General features: G+C 51.3%; 2 protein-coding genes across 3 annotated transcripts; one reads left to right on the forward strand and one right to left on the reverse strand.

Annotated features, from left to right (window-relative positions):
• The first annotated feature begins 3946 nt into the window (after positions 1-3946).
• LOC114623788 (protein DGCR6) lies at positions 3947-12557 on the forward strand. 2 transcript variants are annotated; one of them, XM_028770486.1, is made up of 6 exons: positions 3947-4132; positions 4217-4377; positions 7747-7847; positions 8919-9068; positions 9580-10989; positions 11762-12557. In XM_028770486.1, exons 1-5 carry the CDS (start codon positions 4023-4025, stop codon positions 9661-9663), a joined length of 606 nt encoding a protein of 201 aa, XP_028626319.1. In that variant the 5' UTR covers positions 3947-4022; the 3' UTR covers positions 9664-10989; positions 11762-12557. The 2 variants fall into 2 exon arrangements, with proteins under 2 accessions (XP_028626319.1, XP_028626320.1); XM_028770487.1 differs by having other exon boundaries at positions 8928-9068.
• Positions 10471-26421, reverse strand: Prodh (proline dehydrogenase 1). The gene is made up of 14 exons (XM_028770485.1): positions 26152-26421; positions 21464-21672; positions 18427-18461; positions 17808-17957; positions 17317-17381; positions 17019-17135; positions 16762-16841; positions 15966-16047; positions 14546-14638; positions 14235-14381; positions 13132-13307; positions 11900-11998; positions 11139-11227; positions 10471-11054 (listed from the first exon to the last, which is right to left on the reverse strand). The coding sequence occupies exons 1-14, from the start codon at positions 26419-26421 to the stop codon at positions 10867-10869; spliced, it is 1800 nt and encodes a 599-aa protein (XP_028626318.1). The 3' UTR covers positions 10471-10866.

Genomic DNA, 26421 nt, shown 5'->3' on the forward strand with positions numbered 1-26421 from the left:
ATGCCACCATGCTCCCTGCCATAAGGATAATGGACTAAAGTGTAAGCAAGACCCAAGTTAAATGTTTTCTTTTATAAGAGTAGCCCTGGTCATTGTGTCTTCATAGCAACAGTGACTAAGACAGTAGGCAAGTGCTTTACCACTGAGCTGCATCCCCAACTAGTAATATTTCAATTTCATCTCCAGTATAATGAAAATTTTGTTGCATATAGTATTCTTGGTTGGCTTTTTCCCTCTTACAGCACTTGAAATACAGCAACCTACACCTTCCAGATCACAAGCTGCCCACCCAGAAGCCTCTGGAGGCCTCTGGTCCAGCTGAGGAGCGGCTGACACACACTGGACACTTGTGTTATCATCCACTGGAAACCACTCTCAGAGCCTGGGATTCTGTAACTCATGCACATACATCTGGTAGGTAGCATTTAAAACAACTGTCATTCAACAAAATGATACATGCAGTGTACAATGCTCAAGAAAGTCTTTCTCAGAGATGATAACATGCTTTGTTGTTCACACGCCAAGCTGTTAAAGAAAATTAAAGCACATCCCCAAAGTATGCATTATGTGCACCACACATAGCTAAATACACTGTTCCTCTGAGATAACAATGGCACCTAAGTCAGCTAAGTCTAGTGATGCTCACTGTGGGAAACTTGGAAACACAGCATCACCTCAAGTCAGTGTTCCGCTCGGGCAGTCTTGTACACGAAGACTCAGGACCCACACCACCTTCTGTGAGGCTGGTTTCATAGAGAAAGTGCAACATAAAGTCATTCAGAAATCTGCCCTTCAATAAACACAAAGTCGAGACCTGTCTGGATGGACAGTATCAGATGAACCATGCTGAGCATAATGATCCACAGGGCTGAGGTGAAGTTCCCTGACTAATGTGGGAAATGCTGCTAAACACAGTATTTGGGAAGCAGAGACCCAAGGAGCTCCGTGAGTCTCAGGCTAGCCTGAGCTACATAGTGAGTTCCAGGATAGCCAGGGCTATACACAATGACCCTGTATCATAATACATAGATAGATAGATAGATAGATAGATACATACATACATACATACATACATAAGGCAGTATTGAAACTGTATCTTTCTAAGCACAGTGCTTCAATCTCAATCACTCATGTACTTAAACACAAACTAGATATATATGCATGTAGCTATTTATATGTGTATAATACATGCGCACACACATTTATGACCAACATCTTCCATACACTGTATACTGCTGAACACAGTCGTTCATATATGTAACCTGCGTTGAGTCATTCAGGAACCCTGATGTTGTCAGTATAGAGACTAGTCATATGTACACAAACCAATGACACAGCACGACTTGCCTTTTCACTATCTTTGGCTGCTGTATGGTATTTCATAACACACAGTGACCAAGTGTGCCTTTAGTGTCCACGTTCCCACTAACAGCTGTCCTGCTCTTCACAGTGTTCTAATGCACCTACCCTTGCTATCACATGACAACACAGCCTAAGGTGAGTGCTGATTGAGTCTTCTCCCATAAACTGTGTGATACATACGTGACATTGTGATGTACTTAGACATGAATAAGATGCATGTCCTCTCTTTAGATCACTGCAGAGTTTAGTATATTCCACAGTGACATAATGCAGCTGAGGTTTATGGTCTTTGATATTACATGACATCCTCAGTAACATTGTAACATTATGAATCAAGGTCTGGTCCCTCTCCGGGTTGTCTTATAATTATTAGATAAACATTAGATATTAGATGTTTTATGTAGTGACACAAAGTGACAAAAAAGTGTGCCTCAGTTGTCAGATATTGTATGTAACATAGTGCAAGCCAATTTGAGCCTTCTCTCAGTTGTCAGGTTACATCATGTGTTACACAGTGACATGTGACATGTGACTGCTGCCTCTCTCTTCTCAGCTGATACACAGTGTGATACACACACACACACACACACACACACACACACACACATATATCCTGTATCCCAGCTCATATTGTGCATGACATTTTATTTTATGTAGGGTGAAGACACAGACCTGATATGCTTACAGCCTCCTTGGTATAACAGCTGATAATAAACACTTTCTTTATTCCCATAAGGATAGACTGCAGCCCTGGCATTACAATATCACAGATGATGTCATAGCATCCCTATGGCAGACTGGCTCATTGTCTGTATGCTACCCCTGAACTGTCTTACTAAGTAACAGGGTAAAAGACTATTAACTCTAGCCTCCATTCCTGACCATTTAAGGTGCCATATATGCCTGATGTGACACAACACAGTGCTGGATCCTCCTCTGGGTCACTGTGGGAAGTCATTATGTAATATGACAGTCTCCATCCCTTCTCCCAGCTGTTATATGACACTTACATGACTTAGTGACATGATATGGTAGAGGCATGTATCTTCCAATAGCTGTCATGTGCTATCACAGATGGCACGGTACTATGACTGCTCTAGCCCTCATCCTCTCAGCTGTCATAGGCTGTCATCTGTGACTCAGCTCTCAGCTGTCACAGGACATTGTAGGGTATACACTAATACTATGTGTCTCAGGCATGTGTCCCTGTTTGGGTTCTGTTAGTTTGTGTCTTAATCAGTGTGCTAAAACTTCAATATCAGAGTTGAGTATGTGAACATTTAATGACCTTCTTTTAGAGCCAGGGTATACTGCATCTCAGTCCAGCCTGGGATTCACTATGAAGCCAGGGAAGACCCCAAGCATCTGATCATGCCTGCAGTTCCTAAGTACTGGGATTCCAGGCATGCACCACCATGCCTGGTTTCTGTGGTACTGCAAACAGAATCCGACTGCATCTTGAATGCTAGGCAACGCTCTACCAACTAAGCTACAGCCCCAGCTGCAGATCGTGACTTTTAAATGTATGTTTTAAATGATTCACCATAATTTGGTATACTGTCAACATTAAATTACAGTTACTTTGGAGTATATTTATTCATGCAAATTACTTCTTCATGTACAGGTGTTTCAGTGACTTTTCTATTGCTGCTGCGGACACCATGAACAAGGCAACTTAGAGAAGGTTTTATTGGGGTCTTATAGCTTCAATAGGTGACTCCTGGACCATCTTGGCAGGGAGCATGGCACCAGCCAGGCAGGCATGGCCCTGGGGCAGTAGCTGATAGCTTACATCTTAATCTATAAATAAGCATGAGGTGATAGTGGTAGTGATGAGACAAGAGACAGACAGACAGACACAGAGAGAGAGAGGGAGAGAGAGGGAGGAAGGGAGGGAGGGAGAGAGAGAGAGAGAGAGAGAATATGAATATGGTGTGGGTTTTAAAATCTCAAAATCAGCCCTCAGTGACTTTCTCCAACAAGGCCTCACCTAATCCTTCCTCAATAATTCCACCAACTGGGAACCAAGTTTCCAAATATCTGACGCTATGGGGTCATTTGCATTCTAACTTCACAAGATTTCTTCACTGTAATTTATAAGGTCCCAGATCTGAATTCACTACTTCAGAGCTTATCATGGCAAAAGGAAAGACAAAAAGAAAGTAACCAGGATGCTTCAACAGAGTTTTATTTAAAAATAGTAATAATAAAAGGAAAAAAGATGGCACTTTGGGGAATGTAATTCTAGAATTCTCCTGAGGTCCCCAAGGTGGAGTACAACTCGCTGGCAGTGTCCGGCCTCCAGTGGCCTCAGTCTACGCACACTAAGCGCAGGCCTGGCTGGCTTCTTTAAAACATCAGTTTGCAGCACCCTGGGCGCGTACCTCGAAGGTCAGCTCCACATGGGAGCTCAGCGCGCCCCAGCTCCACATGGGAGCTCAGCGCGCCCCTACACCTCCCTAGGACAAACAGCGTTTACTAGACGTCTCCCCAGAGGGGAGGGGCGCATCTTAGTATGTGTGACGCAGCGCGCCGAGAGGCGGAGACGGACCGGAGGGGTGGGGCGCATGCGTCATCCGCGCTGGAGAATGACGTAAGGGGGCGGGGCGCGCCGGGGAACGCTGTGAGACCGACTCCCGGGCGCGGCGGGGGACCGCGCTATGGACCGCTACGCGGGTGCCGGGGACGAGGCGGCGGACCGGGCCCGGCAGCAGGAGCGGCACTACCAACTGCTGTCAGCGCTACAGAGCCTGGTCAAGGAGCTGCCCAGGTGCGTGGCGGCGGGCGGCGGGAGGACCGGGGCCGCGGCTGCGACCGGGGCCGGGGCCGCGCTCACCCGGCGGTCTACCCGCAGTTCCTTTCAGCAGCGTCTGTCCTACACCACGCTCAGCGACTTGGCCCTGGCGCTGCTCGACGGAACGGTGTTTGAGATCGTGCAAGGGCTTCTGGAGATCCAGCACCTCACGGAGAAGAGCCTCTACAACCAGCGACTGCGGCTGCAGAACGAACACAGAGGTGCAAGGGGTCGGCGGGACCTTCCTAGGGCGTCCCTAGCCTCAGGAGCCTCGGGTCAGGGGTGCAGAGCCATGCTGATCCTTTTAGTCTGCAGTCCAGAAACTTCTTACTCGCGTTCCCTAGAGTGCCCACAGCCTCCTATGCATGGTGGACCTCGCTGCTTGTAGGACCATTGATAGCTCTGTTACCGGTTAGATAATCCGTTATTCCAGCACCTTCCCATTTGAGTATCAGGCTTGATCACCTCCTCCTATAAATTATACTAGGCATCTCCCGTGTACCATCAGATCTCCCTTGCATTTTATTTGTTCAAGCTTGACTCGGTTTAAACATTTCAGGAAAGAATAATATGACGATGTCCCCATTCTCACCACTAAGACTACACTATAGCTCGTTGGGCTTTGTTATTGCTTTGGATACTCAGGCCTGAACCCAGGGCCTCTAACCCGCTAAGCAGGTTTTCTGTGTTGAGCTACATTTACAGGCAAACATACACTGCCTTTCTGGCAACGCCTGTGTGCTGCTAGACAGGATTTCCCCGTTAGAGATAGGCATTAGATTTTGTTGAAACCTTTTCCAGTTCCTGTGGAGATGATCAGGTGATTTTTCTGTTACTCCCGTAAGACAATGATTTCTAAATTCCAGAAGTCAATTGTATTCTGGGACTGCATCCTGTGTGGTCATGATACATTGTTCTTTTATGTATGTTGTTTAGTTGTATGTGTTTATGTGTAGTGTTCACATAGGTGTGTACACATGTATGTATGTGTGCACTTGTGTGTTCATGCTTGTGGAGGCTGGAGGTAGGCATGGTGTCCTAGATAGGGTTACTATTGCTGTGTTGAAACACCATGATTAAACACAGCTTGGAAAGAAAGGGTTTATTTGGCTTACACTTCGACATCACTTCATCATTGAAGGAAGTCAGGGCAGGAACCCGGAGACAGGAGCTGATGCAGAGCCATGGAAGGGTGCTGCTTACCAGATTGCTCCCTACGGCTTGTTCAGCCTGCTTTTTTATAGAACTCAAGACCACCAGCCCAGGGATGGCACCACCCACAATGGGCTGGGCCCTCCCTTATTGATCACTTTAAATGCTCCACAGGCTTGCCTACAGCCCAGCCTTATAGCAGCATTCTCTTTTTTTTTTTTTTAAAGATTTATTTACTTTATTTATGAGTACACTGTAGCTGTCTTCAGACACACCAGAAGAGGGCATCGAATCTCATTACAGATGGTTGTGAGCCACCATGTGGTTGCTGGGATTTGAACTCAGGACCTCTGGAAGAGCAGTCAGTGCTCTTAACCACTGAGCCATCTCTCCAGCCCCCTAGCAGCATTCTCTTAATTGAGGTCCCTCCTCTCAGATGACTGGAGGTTGTCTCAAGTTGACATAAAACTAGCCCACACAGCCCAGGATGTCTTCCTATACTTCTGGAATGTTTGAGCTACCGAACCTGAAGCTCAGTGGTTTGATCCTGTAGCTGGCTGGCCAGTGAGCCATAAGGGATCAGCCTGTCTTTGCACGCTGCTGTGCTCAGCTTTTGACATGGGTGCTGGGGATGCATGCTCGTCTTCCTGAGTTGTGTCCCATCCTGTCTAGTGAACTTGACTCATGAAAAGTTTTGGGGTTTTTGCCTTTATTTCTGATATACAACAGCCTGTAGTTTTTTTGTAGGATTTTTGTGGGATGAAGGCAGTGCTGGCCTCAGCATGTGTTAAGAAGTCTCTTGTTTTCCAAGGGCTTTATTTCTTCACCAAATGTTTGAATGACTTTGCTTTTCTTTATTCTTTTTAATGTTTTGATTGAGGTATATGGAGTATCTAGTTCACAAGTCTAAAGTACACAACTCAGTTCATTCTTTTCCCTTTTGGTTTTCTGAGACTGCCCCTCTGTGTTGTCCAGAGCTGGCTGTCCTCCTGTCTCAGCCTCTCCATTGGTGGGATTTCACGTCTGGGCCAGGCCCCGCCTGCCTTGCTCAGTCTTTTCAGTGAACAGGAGGCGGCTTTGCCTGGCTCCTTCTTTTGACTCCAGCATTCTTCCAGCACTTGCTTCCGTCACCAGGAAGAAAGGCATTCACCGACTGCTTCTTCCCCTGATGTCACTATGGAGCTGGCCATTATCCTACAGAGCCCTTTTGGGGTGGGATGCTCTTAGTACCTGCTTCAAGACTTTGCTAGTTGTCTTTCAGAAGGCTTGGACTAGGCTAGTACACCTGGCAGTGAGCACTGCTGCTGGCTTCAGCCACATCCAGAAGATGGTGGCTGGCATGGGCTACCTTGCTTTCCTTGGACATTACCGTGGCCAGGCCCCTTGTGAGCGGGTAGCCAGTGTGGACTCTGGGAACTGACCTGGGATGTTTTTCAGTATTGGATGAGTGGACTGAAGGAGATGATGTCTCACGCATGTGCCTGCTGCCCCGAGCCATGTGCCTACTTCATAGTCACTGCAGCCAGACAGTCAGGCCAGCTCTTTCTTGCCTTTGTGTTGATGGACTTATGATAGACTCAGTTTCAAACAGCAATGATAAATGCTATCACTGAGGTACATAAAATGCCAAGACCTAGAGGAAGCTGTAAGCACTGCTGAGGCTATTGGATTTAAAGGAACCTCAGGGACCCTTCTGAATAGAGCTGTCCCATGAGTCTCTTCTAGGAGTAAATGTTAGGCTTTCTCAGAACCGGCCAGCCACACTCCCATTTTATGCTCTGACAGGTTTGGTGTACTCCATTTTGTGATAGTGACTCCTTATCATCCTGTGCTCCCATGAGGGCAGATGGTTTGTACATGTCTATGTGTGTAGCAGTTTACCAGGAACCAGGTACTTGCTTCCTGGCAGAGGGTAAGGACTTCCCATCATAGAACCCTGCAGGCTCACAGTATGGGCCTGTGTACCCCACTTCGCCTCCTGGCTGCCAAGCAGGGGCTGCTCTGCTTACCTGTAGGGTAGCACCAAGCTTGACTTGACACACTGCACTGCTGGCAGACAGAGCCCCTTCCTCCTCTTATAGGCTTTTGTCTCTTGAATACTTAAGTATTCACCCATTCCTGCGTGATGTCCTGTGGAGGATGTCTAAGATAGCACAGCTAGAACTGGATCACCTGAGCCCAGAGACCACCTGCCTCAGGCACCTCTGTGTCCTATCCCTGCCCTGGGTATACTGAGCTCTGTTCTTTGCTGTACCTAACTTACACAGTCCTGTCAGCACCGTGGAGGTGAAGAAGGGTGCTGGCTGAGAGCAGTCTCAGGGACTAAAACTCCCCACATCTGTCCAGGAAGGGCTTCCTTAGAAACCCTTGAACTAGACCTCTTGCCCAGCTGCCCCAGTCTTCCCAACGAATGCTCTTGCTTCCTCCCTCCCTCCCAGTGCTCAGACAGACTCTGAGGCAAAAGCATCTGGAAGCCCAGCAGTCCTGCCGGCCTCACAACTTGCCAGTGCTCCAGGCAGCTCAGCAGCGTGAGTTGGAGGTAGGAGTTGGGATGGGATAGCTGGACCTGACTGTTCATGGGTACTAGCTGGCTCGGTGGTGGGCCTGGACCTGACTGTTCATGGGTACTAGCTGGCTCGGTGGTGGGGCTGGACCTGGCTCAATGGTGGGTGGGGCTGGACCTGACTGTTCATGGGTACTAGCTGGCTCAATGATGGGTGGGGCTGGACCTGACTGCTCATGGGTACTAGCTGGCTAGGTGGTGGGGCTGGACCTGACTGTTCATGGGTACTAGCTGGCTCGGTGGTGTGGCTGGGCCTGACTGTTCATGGGTACTAGCTGGCTAGGAGGTGGGACTGGACCTGACTGTTCATGGGTACTAGCTGGCTAGGTGGTGGGGCTGGACCTGACTGTTCATGGGTACTAGCTGGCTCAATGGTGGGTGGGGCTGGACCTGACTGTTCATGGGTACTAGCTGGCTCGGTGGTGGGGCTGGACCTGACTGTTCATGGGTACTAGCTGGCTCGGGGTGGGGCTGGACCTGACTGTTCATGGGTACTAGCTGGCTCGGTGGTGGGGCAGAGGGTGATTCAGAAGCTGAGCTAATGGGTGCTGGAGGTCTGGTGAGTTCCAGCTCATGACTTGTCCCCACGGTGCCTGCGGTGTGCCCTAGCTAAGAGGAGAGTCACAACCCATCTGTCACTCCCCTGTCCTGGCAAACAAGCATCTCTGTGGAGCTGCATAAAGCAGTCACTGAGTCAGGACACTGTCCCTTTTGTCTCAGGTGATGAAGCGCAGTGTTGGGATGAGAAGACCAGTCAGGGAGAGGCCTATCTTACCAGGGAGCTCAGGGTCAGATGTAGACCCCCAGGAAATCAGCAAGCCTTGGTGTTGGGAGTGAGACTGGTGGCTCCAAGGGTTGAATGACAGGTTTCAAAGGCATTTCCAGCTGGGGCTGTGGGAGAGCCTTATGGAGCCCCCTGCTGAGCTACAAGCAAGGATACCCTGTAGCCAGAACCACTGTGGTGGGCAGGGCAGCCAGGAGGAAGTTGCAGGTTGTGTTTATGGCATCGCTGGGTGGAAGCCCTAGCAGGAGCCACGCTTACTCAAGCCATGGCAGGCCATGGAACATCGGATCCGGGAGGAGCAGCAGGCAATGGACCGAAAGATTGTCCTGGAACTGGACCGGAAGGTTGCCGACCAGCAGAGCACACTGGAGAAGGCAGGGGTAGCTGGTTTCTATGTGACCACTAATCCTCAGGTCAGCACCTCAGCCAGCCCTATCACAACCTGTGTCTCTGACCCCTGAAGGTTCAGCTCAATCTGGAACTTGTATTTCAGGTTTTCTTTTCTTTGGTTGGTGGTGATGTTTTGCTTTTATTTATTCATTCATTCATTCATTTCTGAGACAAGGTCTGCTATGGCCTTGAACTTGGTATGTCAGTATCTCAAGTCCATCTGGAGTCTTAGCACATTGGTTCCTAGTGATAGAGTTTAGGTGAAAGACCCTGTGAAGGGCAGAGTCTAGTCCCTATGCCCCCAGGAAGGTGAGCATGCCAGCCTCCTGTTCCGCTCTAAGTCAGTCAGAGACTGCTGGCACTACTAGGCACAAAGGCCCAGGTTCTCCCTTCTGGCCATGGTCAGCTTCCCTAGGAAATCACCCCCCTTAGCCTCATTACCTGTCATCTTCTAGGCCCCGCATCTGTCTTAGGCCAAGGCAGAAGGGCATGAGGTGTCATGCTGGTCCTTAGTGGGCTTCTTTTATATCCCAGGAGCTGACACTACAGATGAACCTACTGGAACTCATCAGGAAGCTGCAGCAGAGGGGCTGCCAAGTGGGGAAGGCAGTACTGTGACCAAGTAGGGGTCCTGCTGTCCTCCATTGCCTAGGATGGCTGGTGCCACAGCCCATGTGAGGGCTACTGACAGTCCAGCTGCCAACAGGTCTGCTTTCTCTGAGGGGCTGATTAGACCCTGGCTATGCCTGCTGCCATCTACTGTTCAGATTGAGTGGGGAAGGGTTCAAGCAATAGGAATGGTGTCATGAAAAGGCCCCACGACTGAATGATGAGTAGGAATATTGGTTCTAGCACCTTCCCCTCTGGGCATATCCCACATTCTCTCCAGGCTTGGGTTTTGCCTTGTTCCTGTATAGCCCCTCCCTTGACAGCCCCAGCCCTGGATGGAAGAAGCTCCAAAACCCAAGTTTGGTATGGCCTAGGAAAATAAAGAACCCAGGACATGTTTTGTGTCTGTGCTACCTAGGATCCTTTCCTAGTGGCTCTGGCCATGTTGGAGCCAGCAGAGTGGCAGCCACCATACGACAATGCCCTTCTGGGATACTCCAGCCCAGCCCTTAGGCCTTGTCAGGTCCCTAATTAATACAGTCTCCAAACTGCTATATGAAACTGAAGAGGTGTGCACAGACTCAGCTAGGACTTTAGCTACTGGAGTGAAGGGCACAGAGGGGTTGGAGGGGAGCTGGGCCCCAGGGCCCACTGTGTGCCGCCTGCAGCCATCCAGAGCCAATGCGTCTGGGATGTGGAATAAAAGTGGTTGGGTGTCACTGCAGCCTGGCAGAGGTGTCCCCAATGTCTGGATTGGAATGGCCTCTGGTGCTCAGAGCTGACTTCGTGTGCAGGTACCAAGAGAAAGGTGATAACTCTCAGTTACAGGACAATTTATTGACTAAACAGGCTTCCCAGTCTGTCCTCTCCAGTGCAGGGAAGATGGCTCAGACCCTGGCAGGTTAGTTCTGGACTAGTGCTCTGCAGCCTGCAGAGGTGGTCAGTGCCTATTCAGAAGATTGGTGGGGCAGCTCCCAGGGGCTCTAGCTGACCCCATTCCTGAGAGTCAGCACCTAGGGGTGCAGGAAGTCCCAGAGGGCAACCCTCTCACCCCCCCGCCCTCAGCACCTCAGAGGCTTGGGCATGAAAAGGTGAATGGTGTCTGGGCAGGTTGGACTAAGGAACTCCAGCCCAACCCCACGCTGTGCCCTGCCTGAAGCCCCAGAGGTGACAGGTTGAGTGGAGTAGGTATGGACATGGCTCCTGCAGTGACTAGGCTGGATGGTGGAAGAGGCTGCCAGTGCGCAGCCGCCTGCGGAGCTCCTGCCAGAGCAGCTGCCTCTCTCGCTGAGCACCCTTCATGATGCTGCTGTTCTCCAGGGCACGACGGGACAGGTAAGGGAGCACCTCCATCACAGGACCGTAGGGTACATACTTGTACACAGGAAAGCCTGCCTGGCCTGCACATACACAGGAGTATGAGTGACCCCACACAGGATGGTGTGCCCTGCCACCACAGACCCTCCCAGGACAACCCAGTTCACCTAGTGGGAAGCTAATTTGGTCACACATCCCCAGCAGCTGTCCGAAGCACACCTGACCATCAGCAGGATGCAGGCCTAACTCCTTCATCCTGTGAAGAGGGGCCAGGCTGGTAAAGATCCACCCCAGGAGACAGGCCCCCTGATGTATCTCTCAGCCCCTCCCACTTCAACTACATTCTAGCCACTGTCCCCTGGGGGCTGGGGCAGGAATGTGGGCTCTGCTTTAGCTATCTAGGTCTTCCCAGTACAACTTCCCTGCCCACAAGGACATCTAGGGCAGCAAACTTGTCCTTTCCCGTTCCACTGCCTCTGACAGCCCTTCTCCATCTCCCTTCTGTGGACACGTATGTTCGTGGGTACAGGTGTATGCACACATACACACATATACCTACGGAGCACTCTGAGCCTTTGCTCCAGTGGCTGACACCCGAGCCCTGCCTTGTTCTCCTGTGCTGTCTGCACAGCCACCATTTGCTCAGAATGGAAAGTGGACTATAGCTTCAAACGCTATCAACAATTTGAAGACTCAAAAAATATTGAAATAACTTCATTTTAAACTCTGCTAGTAGAAAATTTACAGCCATGACTGGATTACATTGCATTTCATGTGCCTGTGCTTTTAGTGCCCATCTATGTACATGTGCGTGGCCAGAGGACCATCTTGGGTACTGTTCCATGGGAGCCAGCCATCCACTGATGAAATCCCACCTCGGCCTCCCTGGTGCTGTCCAACACCCTGCATGGCAGGCTGCAGCACCTACCTGCACAAAGTGAAGCACACGGTGTCCTCATTGTGTGAAGCCACCATCACCTCTGCCTTGGTGCTGTGCGTCAGCTCCTCCAGCACATAGTTAAGACACCTGGGACAGGGACAGTCCTACCTAAGTTTGGCTCCAGGCCAACCACCACCTGAACCCCCTGTTGGCTCTGCAGGAGCTCAGGCTGAGGAGCAAAGAGGGGAGGAGGAGATGGAGGAGGTGGTGGTGACGATAGCCAAAGCCTCAAAAAGGAGGATGGCACCCGGTCTCCCCAGCTGTGGTATGGGAGCCATTCCTGCCTGGAAGGAGGGAGGCGCCTGGGATGTCCTCAAGAAAAGCTAGAAGTTAAAGACTTCCAACAGAAGTTGACATCACTTATCATAATATAAAATGTTTATAGTAGGAAAGGCAGAGAACATGGCTGTGTCCAGAATTCTCTGTCAGGGGCTTCTGCATGAGAGTCATTTCTGCTGTGCCCACCCGCTTTGCCATTACCTTTTGTTTGCTCTCTTGAATGGCCTATTCCAGCTGTCTGCTCAACATTGCAAGCTCGTGATTTGGTAATGTTTATTCTCTCTACTGCTTCTCTCTACCTGTAATTTGCTGTCTATTCGTTTACTTTTGCTTGCTATATGCTTAATAAACTCATCCGAAACTGAAAGCACAGCAGCAGAGATCATTTTCCACAGTACAGAACTGCACTGAAGATGCCAGAGATTATCAGCAGAAAGCACAGGCGTGCACTGTTGACTGCCGAGGGGCCTGAGGACCTGCTCGGTTGAGCCAGCCACATACAGCAAGCCGGGCATCTGGGATGAGGCTCTCTCTCTCTCATCTCATATATCCCAGGCTGATTTCAAACCCACTTTGAAGCCGAGGATGACTTTGAACTACTGATCTTCCTGCCTCCTCCCAAGTGCTGGGATTAAAGGTGTGCACCATTATGCCCAGTTTATGTGGTGCTAGGGCTCAGACCTAGGGCTTCAGGCATGTTAGCCAAGCATTCAAGTACATGAGCTGTATCTTGTTTTATGTGTCTGTAGGAGCCAACGGAACATAGAGGCCTCTACTCCATATTCAAGAGGAGAGATGTGGTGTTTTGGAAAAACGATACATAACAGCAGAAAAGGTCACTCCTTTGCCCTCAGGAAGCTGGCTTCTGCCTAACGGGGCCACTCACACTCAGGGCCAAGGTTCTCATGCATTGCTCCAAGAAAGCACAGGAGGCCTCTCACCTGTGGTACATAGCATTGGTGGCTTCATATGTAGTGTTGATGGGGTCCTCATAGCCAATCTCCACAGCCCTGGCTCGCTCTTGGGCCATGTATGCACCACGTACCAGCTTGGCCCCAAAACACCAGCCCTCACGGCGAGCCAGTTCCATATCCATGGTTACATTGTCATAGGCATCCTGCAAGGCCAAGCCCCAAAGTCACAGGGAGCCTGACTGGTGGCAGCATGAGGACTTCCTGTTTCATGTGGACACCAGCTTCAGGTGCCTAGGCCAGTCAGTGACTGGCTGGGAGATATGCTACTCAGGATCTGGGAGAAAAATGTGGATGAAGCTGGGCCTCCAACCTCTGCCACCAACAGTCTCCTCTGTGTAGCCTGAGATGGCCCTCTGGTTGGTCGGCCCAGATGCCTGGAGTTACTGTGTATTTTGGAGTCACCATGCTAGTTACGAGCAAATTGCCACCTATCTGGAACTGCCCCATATACATCATGTCCTCTTGGTACCTAACAAGATGTGTGTCCCCATGAGACTTCCCAGTAACTTAGCAACCTCAGGCTAAGGGGCTAGGGTTGGGGATTTTCTGGGCTCTCGGGGCTATCTCTTCAGCCCTATCAAATCTTCCAGGGGAGTCTGCTGCTTTTGTTCTGATTCTTAAGAGGGTCCTGTGCTAGAAAATAATGGGCAGGGTCAGCTATGAAGTCTTCAGAAGGGCCCAGCACATCCCGAAAGAGCTCCTTGTCTTCGGGCCCCATATACTTTTATTTGCATTTGTGTTATTACTTGGGGGCAAGGCATGCAGGGCACAGGTGGAAATCAGAGGACACCTTGGAAGAGGAATCAGCTCCATGGGATTTAGGAATCAAACTCAGGTTGGTGGGCTTCTTGCCAGACCACACATAGACTTGAGTGAGAGTGGCCACAGGACAGAGCCTGTTTTCTCCTTTACCTGTGCTGCTCTGGATTCTGCATAAAGCAGGGCCAAACAGATAGTGCATGGCTCCACAGAAAAGCATATTCCTGCAGGGGGATCACACTGCCTGCGAGACGGTCTGTAGCCCAGCGCTGGGGATAGGCAGGGAGGAGGCAGGAGGTGGATAGCTGTACCTTGAGGTAGCACTGGAATGTGTTGAAGATGAACGGCTTTTCCACATTGAACCTGCGCTGCATCTCCAGGGTCAGGCGGCTGATGGCTGGCTGGAAGTAGCTCTGCTCAGCATCAATCATCAGCCGTACACCTGCCTCCTTCGCTTTCTGAGAGGTTCATAGGGAGGAAGAATCTATGGCTTGAGGTGGATGATGCCTCCCTCTGCTCAGGGGCCAGGCCTCTGATGTTCAGCACCCCACCCCATACACTCTCTCTCTCTCACACACACACACACACGCTCACTCACATGTGCACAGGGGGCTGCTCATACCTTAGCCAGTATATCCATCCTCTGCAGCATCCTCTTCATCTGCTGCTCTTCCTCCTCAGTGAACCGTGACAGCAGAGGCTCCAGCTGGCCAGTCTGAGAGCACAGCAGAAGTCAGACCACTATGGACCACAACACTTCACCTTGAGGCAAGCATTACCATTCAGGAATGCTGCCTTCTGTCCACCCTCCTGCCCACCATGGTCCAGAGAGGACACTTCTGACTTCCTTGCCTTAAACAAGTTAGATACAATGACAAGATGCCCCAAACTGAGTGCCAGCCAGCTCTCTGTCCTACATGTGAGGAAAGCTACCCCATATAAGCAGCACCAGGTCTGTGCCACCAGGGATTTACTTACATGGCCTCCCTAGGACCCTGAGAGTTTTACCATTGTAGGGAGCCATGCAAAGAAAGGCAAAGGAAGGGAACCTAGACCCCCAACCAACCAGGCACCACTTGGAATAGTAAAGGCTTAGGAGGAGCCATGGCTATGGGGTACTACCCAGCTGGCAGCATGGGACCAGGACATGTCCTTCAAGGAGCCAGTAGACTGTTTTATCATCAGCAGGGTACTGTTGATGAAAATTGGCAGGCTGCACCTGGAAGCCCCATGCAGCACAGAGGTCCCACTCAGCCTGCAGCCGGGCCCAGGATGTTCCTGCAATGCTAAGGAGCCATCAGTGCACTGATCCCAGGAGCCTTGCCTCACTGACCACAAACACCAGTGGCCAAAATCTGTTGATGACCTTGGAGCAGTGATTTAATGAACACACTGCACCCTGGGGTTCCAGGACAGTGGCTCAAAGTTGAGGTGGGCCCTCAGTCTCGGGAGCTGGGAACATCACAGAAGAAACATCTGCAGGACACTTTGCTCAGCTACAATTTCTGTTCTCCTTCATAATCTAGAGTGGTGGGGTTCCACGCAACCTCTTTCCCCTGAGTGCAGGCCACACTGGCAACTCATTTTGCCAGACTGAACCTGACTGACTCCTGAGAGCAGGCTGCAAAAGCTGATGCGGCTCTAGCTGCCTTCATCCCAGGAGACACTTGCTTTGGGAATCCAGCCATCATGTTAGAGAGAAAGCCCATATGACAGCCAGTGTCACCTTTAACACATATGACCACCTGGCCCTGCCACTCTCTGAGCACAAGTGACCAGGAGACGCCAGATGAGCACTACCCAGTTGGACCCTGTTCAGCCCTAAAGACTGGTGGTGACTCGACACACAAGACTCTGTGGGCTGGGGAAGACCCTCCCTCTAGACACCCATTCTCTTCATGCATAAAGGTCCACATGGATCCCTGCCCTACTGAGCACTGTAGACACTGGGTTTCTCTTTGTGGTGGAGTCAGAAAGGATGGCGCCTCAGTCACAATGAGTCCCCAAGGTGGGCAGACAATGGGATTGGGGTGGGGATGTACCTGCACATTGGGGACCACCAGGTGCCTGGAGAGCTGGGTCCTGCTGTCAATGAGGCTGTTCCAGTCCAGCAAGTCCACAGTGCTGAGGGATAAGATTCGTCAGCAGAGCAGGCTGCCAGAAATTGTGGGTCCAAGCACCCAACTTTATCCACAGGAACTGGGGTGTGTGAGGGTTCTCAACACACTAGCCATACCTCAAAAGACTGTTCCAAAACTCAGCCTTCATGAACTACCCTAATGTTTGATTTTAAGACTGAATGCTGCTCTGGGTTAACCAAAGCATGACCACTTTTGCAATGGGTCAGTAGCAATAAAAACACAAAGTATGCAGAGAGTGTTCCATGGCCAGGTCAGCCTTAAGGAAGAGCCAAAGATGCAGGGCTGTCAGAATGCAGTCATCTCTCCAGGAGGCTGGAGAAGCTAGCTAATGTGCAGGGCTAGCTAAGGTCATCTGAGAGCCAGCAGCTCTACCTCAGGCCGACATCCTGACTTGACTGGAGGCTACTGGTGACTTCAGTCCCAGCCTCTGGGCCTAAGGATGGGGTATGGGGTGCTATCTTCATCTGCCAGTGTGGCTCTTAGGAAGATGCTCTGGGACCCAGGTCGGTTTCTGAGAAGTCCTGTGTCCAGCCTCCTTTCCCCAGGGACTCCCAGCTTGCTATCAGTTTCTGTTCAGTAATTGGAGAAAGCACACTGATGTTCCCTTGGACCATCCTTCCTGGGAAATGACCAGGAGTAGAAGCCACTGGGGCTCAGCTGAGACCATGACTACACCAGGGTACATGTCAGCTCTTACCCAGACACTCCCAGCGTCTCTGGTGTGAACCACCCCTCGATCTCAGCCCTGGATGCGATGCCCATCTTTGCGATGCTCTCCTTGAGACGTGAGAAAGTGTCAGTACTGTCATCTCTCACTGTCCACTGGCATTCACCTCACCACGAGCCCGTTTGACAGAATCATATCATCTCTGACAGCAGGACTCATTCCAGGCCATTTCTATTCCATCTTTGCTGTTTCCCACATCAGCCAGAGAAAGGGGAAGGGCCGCTCACCTGGAGTACCGCCACCTCCAGCTTCGTGTCTACAGCGGCACGCCCAGCCTGTCCCTGCTCTGCAGCCATTTGATGGAAGAACCGTCTCCACCTGGTCAGCACATCTGAGAACTGCAGCTGCCAGTGCAGATGTGAGCCTCACTGCAGTGTGCACCCAGCTCCTCCATCTAGCCCTGGGACAGCCTCTGTAGCCCCAGCTCAAGGCTGCCCAGACCTGAGCACATCTGCAGTCTCTCAGTGCACAATGGCAGCCCCAGGATCTGCAGAGCCTCTGCAGATTGAATGTGCCACCACTTACCAGAAACTGTGGTCTCCCCAGTGCAGTGAGCTTAATGGCTGAGAAACCACCGTCACTGGCTCCACCTGTCAGAATCCAAAGAAAGAGCCATGAGTGTCTGAGGAGATGGATGCCTGAGTCAGAGCTAGGACCAGGTGCCACTTGCAGCTCCCCAATCTTCAAAAACAGCTCAATAGCTAGTTCCTCCTCATAGCTATAACCAGTCTCCTAAACGTCCTTCCACACGGGGAGGGCTGATGAAACAGCCTTTGTATAAAGAAGACACCAGGCAGAGAAGCCAGAGAGTTCTGCAGATTGCTCATGGCCTCCTATGCCTTCAGCACTACAGGCCATCCATGTATGAGCCACAGAGCACAGAAATCCCAAGTGAAGTAGGGGCTGGGGCACACAACCCTAGGGAGAGCAGTCAGATGCCCCTCACTAAAATGCCAGTGTGCTGACTACACAAGCCCAAGGCTTTGCCTAGCAGCTAGCAAAGCAGGAGACCCCACCTGAGGCCTTGATGCACTGCAGTAAGTTCTCCATGTAGTTGTCACACTTGGCTTCATTGGCATAGAAGTACGTGCGGGCACTGATGACGCCATCTCTGCGGTCTCCAAAGGCAGGGTGGACCTGATACTGCTTCTCCCTCTTATTTTCCCCTGGAAGGTAGATGCATGGCCCTATTAGAGATCCCAACCTGATTCAGAGCTTTATCTGCAACATTCTGCCCATCCCAGCATACATAGGCCAACAGCCCAGAGGCTACAACCCTCAAGATGGGCTCCAAATAGGCCTTGCTACAGCTGCTCTCCTGATAGGCACTGCTGCTCCTTTTGCTTGGATCCCCTGGCTAAACCTCATCATAGGGCAAACCAGGCCAGGCAAACAGAACTTCCATCACAAAGACCTGGACTATGGCCTAGTGAAGGTCAAGGACAGAGTCTGCCTGGACAAGCTCTTAAAAATACAAGGAGCCTGTATCTCACCAGGAATGTGAAGATATTCAAAGCCATAGAAAGCAGCCTCTAGCCTTGTCCCTTGCTCAAAGACTGGCACAGGCCCTAAGCCCAGGTGTCTCCTGGGCCACCAGACTGTGCTGGGGTGAGGAGCACCGGTTCCGAAACTCACCACTGCCGTCTCTCTCTGCTTCAGAGGTGCATGATCTGCAGGACAGAGGAGGCAAAGGTCACTTATGTTACCTGAGGTCACCAGGAGGCTGCTGAGCACTGGACCTGGCCATAAACTTGATAGAAGGCTGGCTCAAGGAAACAGAGCAGCTTGCATTAGCCCAGCCTTTCCTCAGGCCTGGCATGACCACATGGACCAGGGAGGGGTCGCCCCTCATGAAACTCAGGCAACCTGTGTGTAGAGCATTCCTTACTAGAAAGGTCAGGCAAGGAGAGGAACAGGGGCAGAAGCCACCCTGTACAAAGGACTCCTCCAGTCCAGCAGCTGTGGCCTTCACCTCAACACCTATGGTCCCCAGGACAGAGTCCCAGATACCCCGGCTTCTTCCACTCTAAAGGCCCAGCCGCTGCTAGGACTCTTAGGTTTGTTTTCAAAAGCAACCAGGAATTTCCTTAAAAGATGAAAAGGAGACCTTCACATCATCTACCTGAGAACCTCAAGCCAGGCAGTGGTGGTGCATGCCTTTAATCTCAGTGCTTGGGAGGCAGAGGTAGGCAGATCTCTGTGAGTTCCAGGACCACCAAGGCTACACAGAGAGACCTTGTCTTGAAAAACAAAAACAAAGAAGAAAAGAAAACCTCACAGGTTCCCACCACACTGGGAACATCCGAGTCCTCAAGAGGGCAGGGCAGGATGTGAGGCCCCACAGGAAGGAGCAGTATCTCGTCCCCAGCATTCTTCAGAGCAAGAAGTGGAGACAGGTCAGTAATTGCCTTCCGAGTCTTACCAGCAATGAGCCTCACTACTCCTCCAGTAACTCTGGGCTACCAAGCAACGTGCCGAGAGCCTTGGCCTGGGCCTCCTCTCCTGTACCAGGGCCGTATCAGGAGACTTCCGGCCAGAACTTATGGTGAGGCTGGGCCATATCCTTGAGTGTCGGTGGCCTCCCACAAGCACCTCAGCCCACAAGGCCACTGCCCAGGGGACAAAAGCTAATTAGACAGCTATTACTCCACTGACCTTATGCTGAAAACATGTAACAGGAAAGGAAGATCCAATGTCATTCGGTGACAATGTTCTGAGTCTGTAATAAGGAAGTAGGCAATCCCCATGTGTCACCTTCCCTCAGAGACAGAGAGCCAAGGTCCTTGGAGGACATGAATTCCCTGAGAGCAGTCTCAAGTACAACCACACAAAAGTCCCCTGAGGGCTATCAGTGCAGAGCCAGGCAGGTATGGTGATTCTTTAAGCAAAAATCCTGTCAGGTTCTCAGTGACCCCCGATGGCAGGGTTGGTTGCAGAACTCCATATCCCACAGTGTAGATAACATGTGTTTAACCAGAGGTATGACTGCCGCCAGGTCTGGTCTCCATGCATTCTGTGCCTTCTTCCATTAGCTAGGGACAGGCCTCAGTGTCTGGGTACCTCCCTGTAAGGAACCCTCAAGTGGCTGCCCACGAGGGTCTGGTCACTCCTGGTCAGGCACAATCAGTGGGCTCTGAAAGCTCTTCTGTCTTTGGGGAGGTGACATGTGGGGATTGCCGGGTGTCCCTTTACAGACTGAGAACCCCATCATACAGTGACATATTTCACCCTCTTCTCTTCTAAGGCTGTGGTGGAAAGCAGGCAGCCTCTTAAGGCACCGACACAGGCAGAGAGCTGCACCTGCATCCTTACCACTTGCTGGCACTGTTAGGTCTGGAAGGGTCTATTTCTGATGCCTCAGAGCCCAAAGCAAAGCTCTTGTGGGGCAAACAGCCATGACAAGCTGAGCAGCCAACAGAAAGGCACAGACACGAGTAAATTCTGCAGGCAGGCAGGCAGGCAGGCAGGTAGGGCAGGTGGGCCTGCCATCCATTCTCACACCAAGGCAGTCCTGGGTGAGAGCACTCAGTGCTCCCTATCTAGGCCGAGGCTTTAGAATCCATTTGGTTATTCAACAGCAGCCTCTGTAAAGGCCTCCAGCCAAATCCCCAAGGCATTGGTGAGGATCACAAGGGGATGCTGGGGCTGGGTCACCCCGCCTTCAGAATGGCCAATCACAAAGCAGGGGCTGGGCTCCCCAGGCTGAGGCCAGGCTTGGACATTCTGTTCTCAGGGCCAGTGGCCTCACATGACTGCCTTTCCCTAACCCCTCTGTTGGTTACCTGGGGAGGGGCAGGGGCAAGCCAAAGGTCTGACATGGCCTGTCCTAAGCTTCACACAGGCTGAACAGCTGCAGCCAGAGGCCACAGACCCAAAACCTAAGCAAGGGCCTGTCAGGGAGGATCATAGGCAGCAGGCCTTTGCAAAGAAAGGGCTGGTTTTGCACAGGTCTCCAGTGAGTCAGCTACCACCCCAGAGGGCAGAATGAGGCCTCTGTCCTGTTGCCAAGAAGGCAGGTCCGTGAGCTGTGCTTTCAACTTGCTGCCTGGGGAAGGCCTTGCAGCAAGTTGGTGCCAGCGGAGGAGATTCCTGGCTGCCTGTCACACTACACTGCTACAATCCTCCTGCAGGCATAGCCATCTGCAGATTAGGAAACTATTTGAGGACTAGTTGGAACCTGCAGGTCCAGTCAGAAGTCCTTAGAAAGGCAGACTGTAGCAGGAAGCCGGGGAACCACCAAATGCTTCCGTGAGTGGAAGACAGCACATGTTTTCAGCCTTAAAAGATATACAATTACACCACTCTGCCCTTGCCAATTGAAAAGGCAATTTGAGTTTTATATAGTTTTTATAAAAATATAGTTCTTGTTTTGATACTTTTCAACCATTCAGAATTCAAAGCTACAGACTCAAACTGTACAGGATCATGTGGGGAGTGGATATGGCCAGGACCATAGTTTACAGATCTATCCCTCAACCGTCCGCTGGTGCTGGCCACAAAAGCACAGCGCTCCTGTCTGCAGGAAGTAAGAATTCCAGATACAACCCATGAGGGCCGCTGACAATCAGGTCAAAGGCTCTCCCAGTCGTGCCTGCCACCTAGCTGAGTCTGAAACCCTGATGCACTTCAGGGTCACATCTGTGCCTTGCAACACCAGAAAAGCGGGTCTTACTCCATCTCTTTGCGCTCCGCCTCCTCGGGGCTCAGATCTTCCTCCACTCCATAGTCCAGGATAAAGCCAACACCAAAGGCTTTATTGTGCCGGATCAGAGGCCTGATAGACTCCTGGTCCTCGCCAGCCACAAAATGGCCATAGAAGGTCATCTTCATTAGTCTCTCGAACATCCTCTGCCCTAGAAGCTTCCTGGCAACTTGGAACAACTGAAAGGCAAAGGGAAGCAGCTGTGTGGTCACCTGTCTCCCCGTCCTGTGCTACACCTGTGCACAGCATGTTCTATAGAGCCTCTCTGAGCAGGCTGCTTCTGCTTCCACAGCTACTGCGAACCAATCCTCCACCCAGGGCAGCATGGGAGGACCAAGGTGCCACCTTTCAAGCTACTGGCTCTCTGAAGCTCTGAGCATATTGTTTCCCTCAAGACTCTTCCCCAGGAGGCTGTCTCATGGATCACCCCACCCCTTGGTGGGGAAAGAGGGATCCAGCCAGTCTCCCCAGAGACAGCGTTTCTGTGACATTTCGTGGTCTCTTGTGGGTGTGGCGGGTAAGGGGAAGCACAGAGGTAATTCTCTAGAATGGTATCTTTCTCAGTGATTTGTTCTCTCAGTCAAACACACCAGAACAGGGCTTGCTGTGAGGCCAGCCCTCACACAGCTGCTGAGCAGTGGCCACACACAGAGTTCAAATGGCAGGAGACTGGTCTGTCCACCGTCCGGACACCATGAAGTGGGAGTCCACTTCACAGCCTTTTCCAGGACTGACCAGCTCCTGTGCCAGATGTGCCTTGAAGAGGATGGCCGCATGCAGCTGGCTACCTTGTCCTTGTCACACCTCACTCCACCTCATACTCTATAAGCACTCCTGAAACCCCAGGGGAAAGGGACGGAAGCAGATATCAAGAGAGATGCCCAAGGAGAAGAAACAACACGGACGCTCCTCACATAATTAAGGCAGACTGGCAGGCGGGACCGTTGCCTGGGATGGGGACATTTGCTAACCAAGACTCAGGAAAGAGGGCGCTCAGCACGGCCAGAAAGTGCAGAGCAAGGGGAAGAGCTGTGGCCGTAGGGAATGGTGGCAAGTGGACGCCTGGCACTCAGAAACCCGTGCCTACTCCTGCCCACCCAACTCAGCTCCAGGAAAGGAACAGCCTGGCGATCTGTTCCTCAAGCCCCAAGAGCTCTCTCAACAAGGGCTGGGAGGGGCAGTTTTCATCTAAGTAGAAACATTTAGAAGTCAAGACACCTTGGCCAGCATGGCCCTGCCACAAGATGATGGGGCTCCATGGAGACACCTCTTGACAACACTTACATGCAGTCTCCATGCAGATTTGAGATTTATGCATTTTGTTCTTTTATCAAAAAAGTTATAATCTCTGATTTTAAAAAACAACCAAAAACAAACAAACAAATAAACAAACAAAACCCATCCTGACATTCTTTCCATGGGAGGGGACAGACTAGGGAATGGCCACCCATGAAAGTCACATGCTCTCACCCTGGTCACTGAGAATGGTGGCCACACACAGGCAGGGTCAGTAGCTTTATAGTGGACTCCAGAGCCAAACCACCACTTCAAACCCATCTTGATGTCACTATCTGAGCTCTGGGCAGTGCTGCCTCCTATTCTGGTGAGTAGATCCTTTGAAAATCTACAAATCTGTCCCAGTGATAGAAACACCTATTTTCACTATAGAATCGAAACAAGCCAGGTTTGGTTTCACTTCCAAAATTCAGCATTTGAGAGGCTGAACTACAGAGTATCATGAGTTCAAGGCCAGCCTAAGCTATATAACAACACTGTATCCCACCAGGAAAGATAGCTAGGGAGATGGCTCAGTTACAATGCACTTGCCTTGAGTTTGATCTGAGAAACCTAGACAAGGTGGCATACACTTGTAATCCCAGCCCTGGGGTGGCAGAGACAGCCAAGTTCCTGGCGCTCACTGGTCAGCCAGCCTGACCTACTTGACAAGATCCAAGCCAGTTTAAATAAATAAAACAAGCCTGTCGTAAAAGGGATAGATAGACATGATAGCACACCCCTTTAATCCCAATATTCAGGAGGCAGAGAGAGAGATAGGTCTCTGTCTGGTTTGTGTAGTGAGTTCTAAGACGGCCAGGGCTGCATACTGAGAAGCTGACTCACACACACACACACTCTCACTCTCTCTCTCTCTCTCTCTCTCTCTCTCCCTCTCCCTCTCCCCCCCCCCCCCCCCCCCCCCCCACACACGGGGGGGGGGGGATAAATACTAATGTAACTAAAGAAGTGGGCCTGAGGCAGGACACACAAGTGTGTCCTTAGGCTTCCATATATGCACATGTGTGTGTGCATACACACGCATGTGCACACATCCACCAAAGAAAAGTCTCAAACAATGTCCAGAAAATTATAACAGTAAGACAAATTCTCTCCTCTGGCCCCACTTGTAACCAATCTCTTTGTTGGCTCTGGCTCACAATCAGAAACAGGAGAGCCCAACTTTTCTCAATCCTTGTCAAATAAGATGGAGCTCCAGTCCGGGGGTGGCTCCAGTCTCTGTCCCTGTAGTCTACAGCCCCTCAAGCCACGCCTGGTGACTCACTATCCCAGCTAAAGCAGCAGAGCCTCACAAGACCAGTGGCTCAGCACAAGAAACTCTCTCTCTAGCCAGAGAATGCGGCTGTTCCCAGGCTCCTAGCTCACCAGTCTAGGTTGGCAGTTCTCAGCCTGTGATTCTTGAACTCTTTGGGTGGGGGGGGGTGTCAAACAACCCTTTCAGAGGGGTCTCATATCAAATATCCTGCATATCAGATTTATATTATGATTCATAACATAGCAAAATTACAGTTATGAAATAGCAATAAAAATTTTATTATTGGGGATCACACAACATGAGGAAGTGTATTGGAGGCTCACACTCAGAACTAGGAAGGTTGAGAGACCCACTGCTCTAGGACCCGCTCAGTAGCTCTTTGGCTCAGGGCCTAGCTTCTGAATGCCATCTCCTTCAGCACCAGGGACTGAGGGCACCAGCAGTGATGTCAGCACAGCTCTCACAGAAGGCTCCTGGGGCATAGACTGAACAGATGGAGCCTTGGTGGGGTTGGGGTTTGCTACCTCCTCCAGGAATCCAGAGCTCATCCCTGAGCGCCAGCACTACCCAGGTCAGGCTCCAGAGAGCCAGAGGAGGTGACGTGGCCTTTCCCTGGTCACTACACTACCCTGATTGGTAGAGAGGTACGGGAGCATCCTCCTTAGAACCAAACCCCAGGCCCCAGGGACCCTGCTTCTTGGTTGGACAGCTGGTGACGAATGCAGGGTGAAGCACTGAACTGGTCCTACAGACTGTCTCTTCCCCTTCTCTCCCTCCCTGCTAGTGACCAGTGGCTTCTGTATTGCTCATCCTGTCCCAAAGGCGAGAGCAGCCATCTTCGATACCCAAGGGAGGTGGTCCAGTCCATGCTCTGCATAGAGTCCCCGCAGTTGACCACTCTTTTCAAGTTGTACCTACCCAGCTTGCCATATCATCCCTCCAGGCTGAGCCGCCAGCCCGCCAGCCCGCCAGCCCCCCGCCAGCAGTGCTGGCTGCTCCCTTCCTGCTGCCCACTCAGTGCTTCTACCCCACAAAATCCTTGACACCTGCTCCCCTGCTAGGGCTCCTTCTCCTGTTCTTCTTCTTCCCTGCTGGGCTTTGTTTCAGTGAATTTATGACCCCACCTACTCACCTCAAACATACCTGGCCTCCTGGGCCTCCCACACTCAGGCCACAGCCTGCTTCCTACCACCCATCACTCCAGGCTCTAAAGCTTACAATGAAGTTCTTCCAGGGGATGAAGGCCAGTGCCTCAAATCCATCTCAGCATGGTTCTGGGGTGTGAGTCACACCCTACCTGTGTGGCCTCAGCTAAGTTCTAAGTGTGGCTCCAGCTCTGGCAGCCTCACCTGAGAAGTCACCACCCCTGTTGAGATATCTTCACAAACATGGAAGATCACCTTGAGATAACTCATCACTAGCCCCTCAAGACTGGCTGAACTGGTGCTGTTTTGCCCAAACGCCCTCAAATTGCCATGTTCCAGTTTAAAGTTGTATGCTTGCTAGTCTGAGAACCTCTGGCTTCTACACTGCATTCCAGTTTGTGCTGGCAGCAGGTAGACAGGTTATGGTGCTGTCTGGACCACAAGTGGATATGACTTGCTCTCATGCCTGTAATCACAGAGAGCACTTGGATCAGAAGTTTCTGAATCCAGGCTCTTCAGCTGTATTTATAATAAATGTAAACATAGGAGACAATGAAGTTGGGAGTTTGTCTCCTCACTTCACAAAACGGTTCGGAGCAGCTGTGTTTGGGAATTGCTGGCCACACTTGTGGAATTCTTAGGTCCTAGCCTAGATAAGCACTTCAACCTTCACAAACTTGGAGCTGCATGGAGGGTACCCGATAGTACAGGTGATGGGGATAGTCCTACAAATAGTACATGTCTTAGACACTATAAGCCTTTGTTTCTAATTGGTAGTGATTATAAGTAGGAAACTTAAGAAGGTCCGAAAAAGTACGCAGGAAACGGTCCCCTTCCTTGCCTGCCAGCTTCAGACCATGCTTGAGTGGCCCTGCGGGACACTTCCGACCTCCATCACCCGCTGGCCGCGCCAATGTCTGCGCGTGGCTCCTGCCCATCTGGTCACCCACCCACCCGCGCACCTGCTCGTGGTGCGCTAGCAGCACCGGCGACGCACACAGCCGCAGCACCAGCAGGTTGCGCGCCAGCTCCCAGCTCCGCCGGCTGCGGTACGCCTCCTGCGTGTTGGTGAAATCCACGGCTGGCACAGGCGGCCGCACAGCCTTGGCCGCTCTACATCCCCGAACAGCCTCAGGGCTCGCGGGAGGCAGCTCCTGGGCCTGCGGCTTGGTTGAGAGGGCAGCAACGCGTGGTGCCACCAACCGCGACAGGAAGACGCGCCGGAGAGCCAT

Source organism: Grammomys surdaster, unplaced genomic scaffold (genome assembly GCF_004785775.1).
Source record: "Grammomys surdaster isolate TR1022 unplaced genomic scaffold, NIH_TR_1.0 202, whole genome shotgun sequence".
NCBI lineage: Eukaryota > Metazoa > Chordata > Mammalia > Rodentia > Muridae > Grammomys > Grammomys surdaster.

Coding starts and splice junctions, on each gene's coding strand:
- LOC114623788 (XM_028770486.1), top strand. CDS start 4,023: ATGGACCGCTACGCGGGTGCCGGGGACGAGGCGGCGGACCGGGCCCGG. Junction 4,133..4,216: donor CTGGTCAAGGAGCTGCCCAG/GTGCGTGGCGGC, acceptor GTCTACCCGCAG/TTCCTTTCAGCAGCGTCTGT. Junction 9,069..9,579: donor ATGTGACCACTAATCCTCAG/GTCAGCACCTCA, acceptor TTTATATCCCAG/GAGCTGACACTACAGATGAA.
- Prodh (XM_028770485.1), bottom strand. CDS start 26,421: ATGGCTCTCCGGCGCGTCTTCCTGTCGCGGTTGGTGGCACCACGCGTT. Junction 18,462..21,463: donor GCGGAGCGCAAAGAGATGGA/GTAAGACCCGCT, acceptor TCTGTCCTGCAG/ATCATGCACCTCTGAAGCAG. Junction 17,136..17,316: donor TGGGGAGACCACAGTTTCTG/GTAAGTGGTGGC, acceptor CTGCACTGGCAG/CTGCAGTTCTCAGATGTGCT.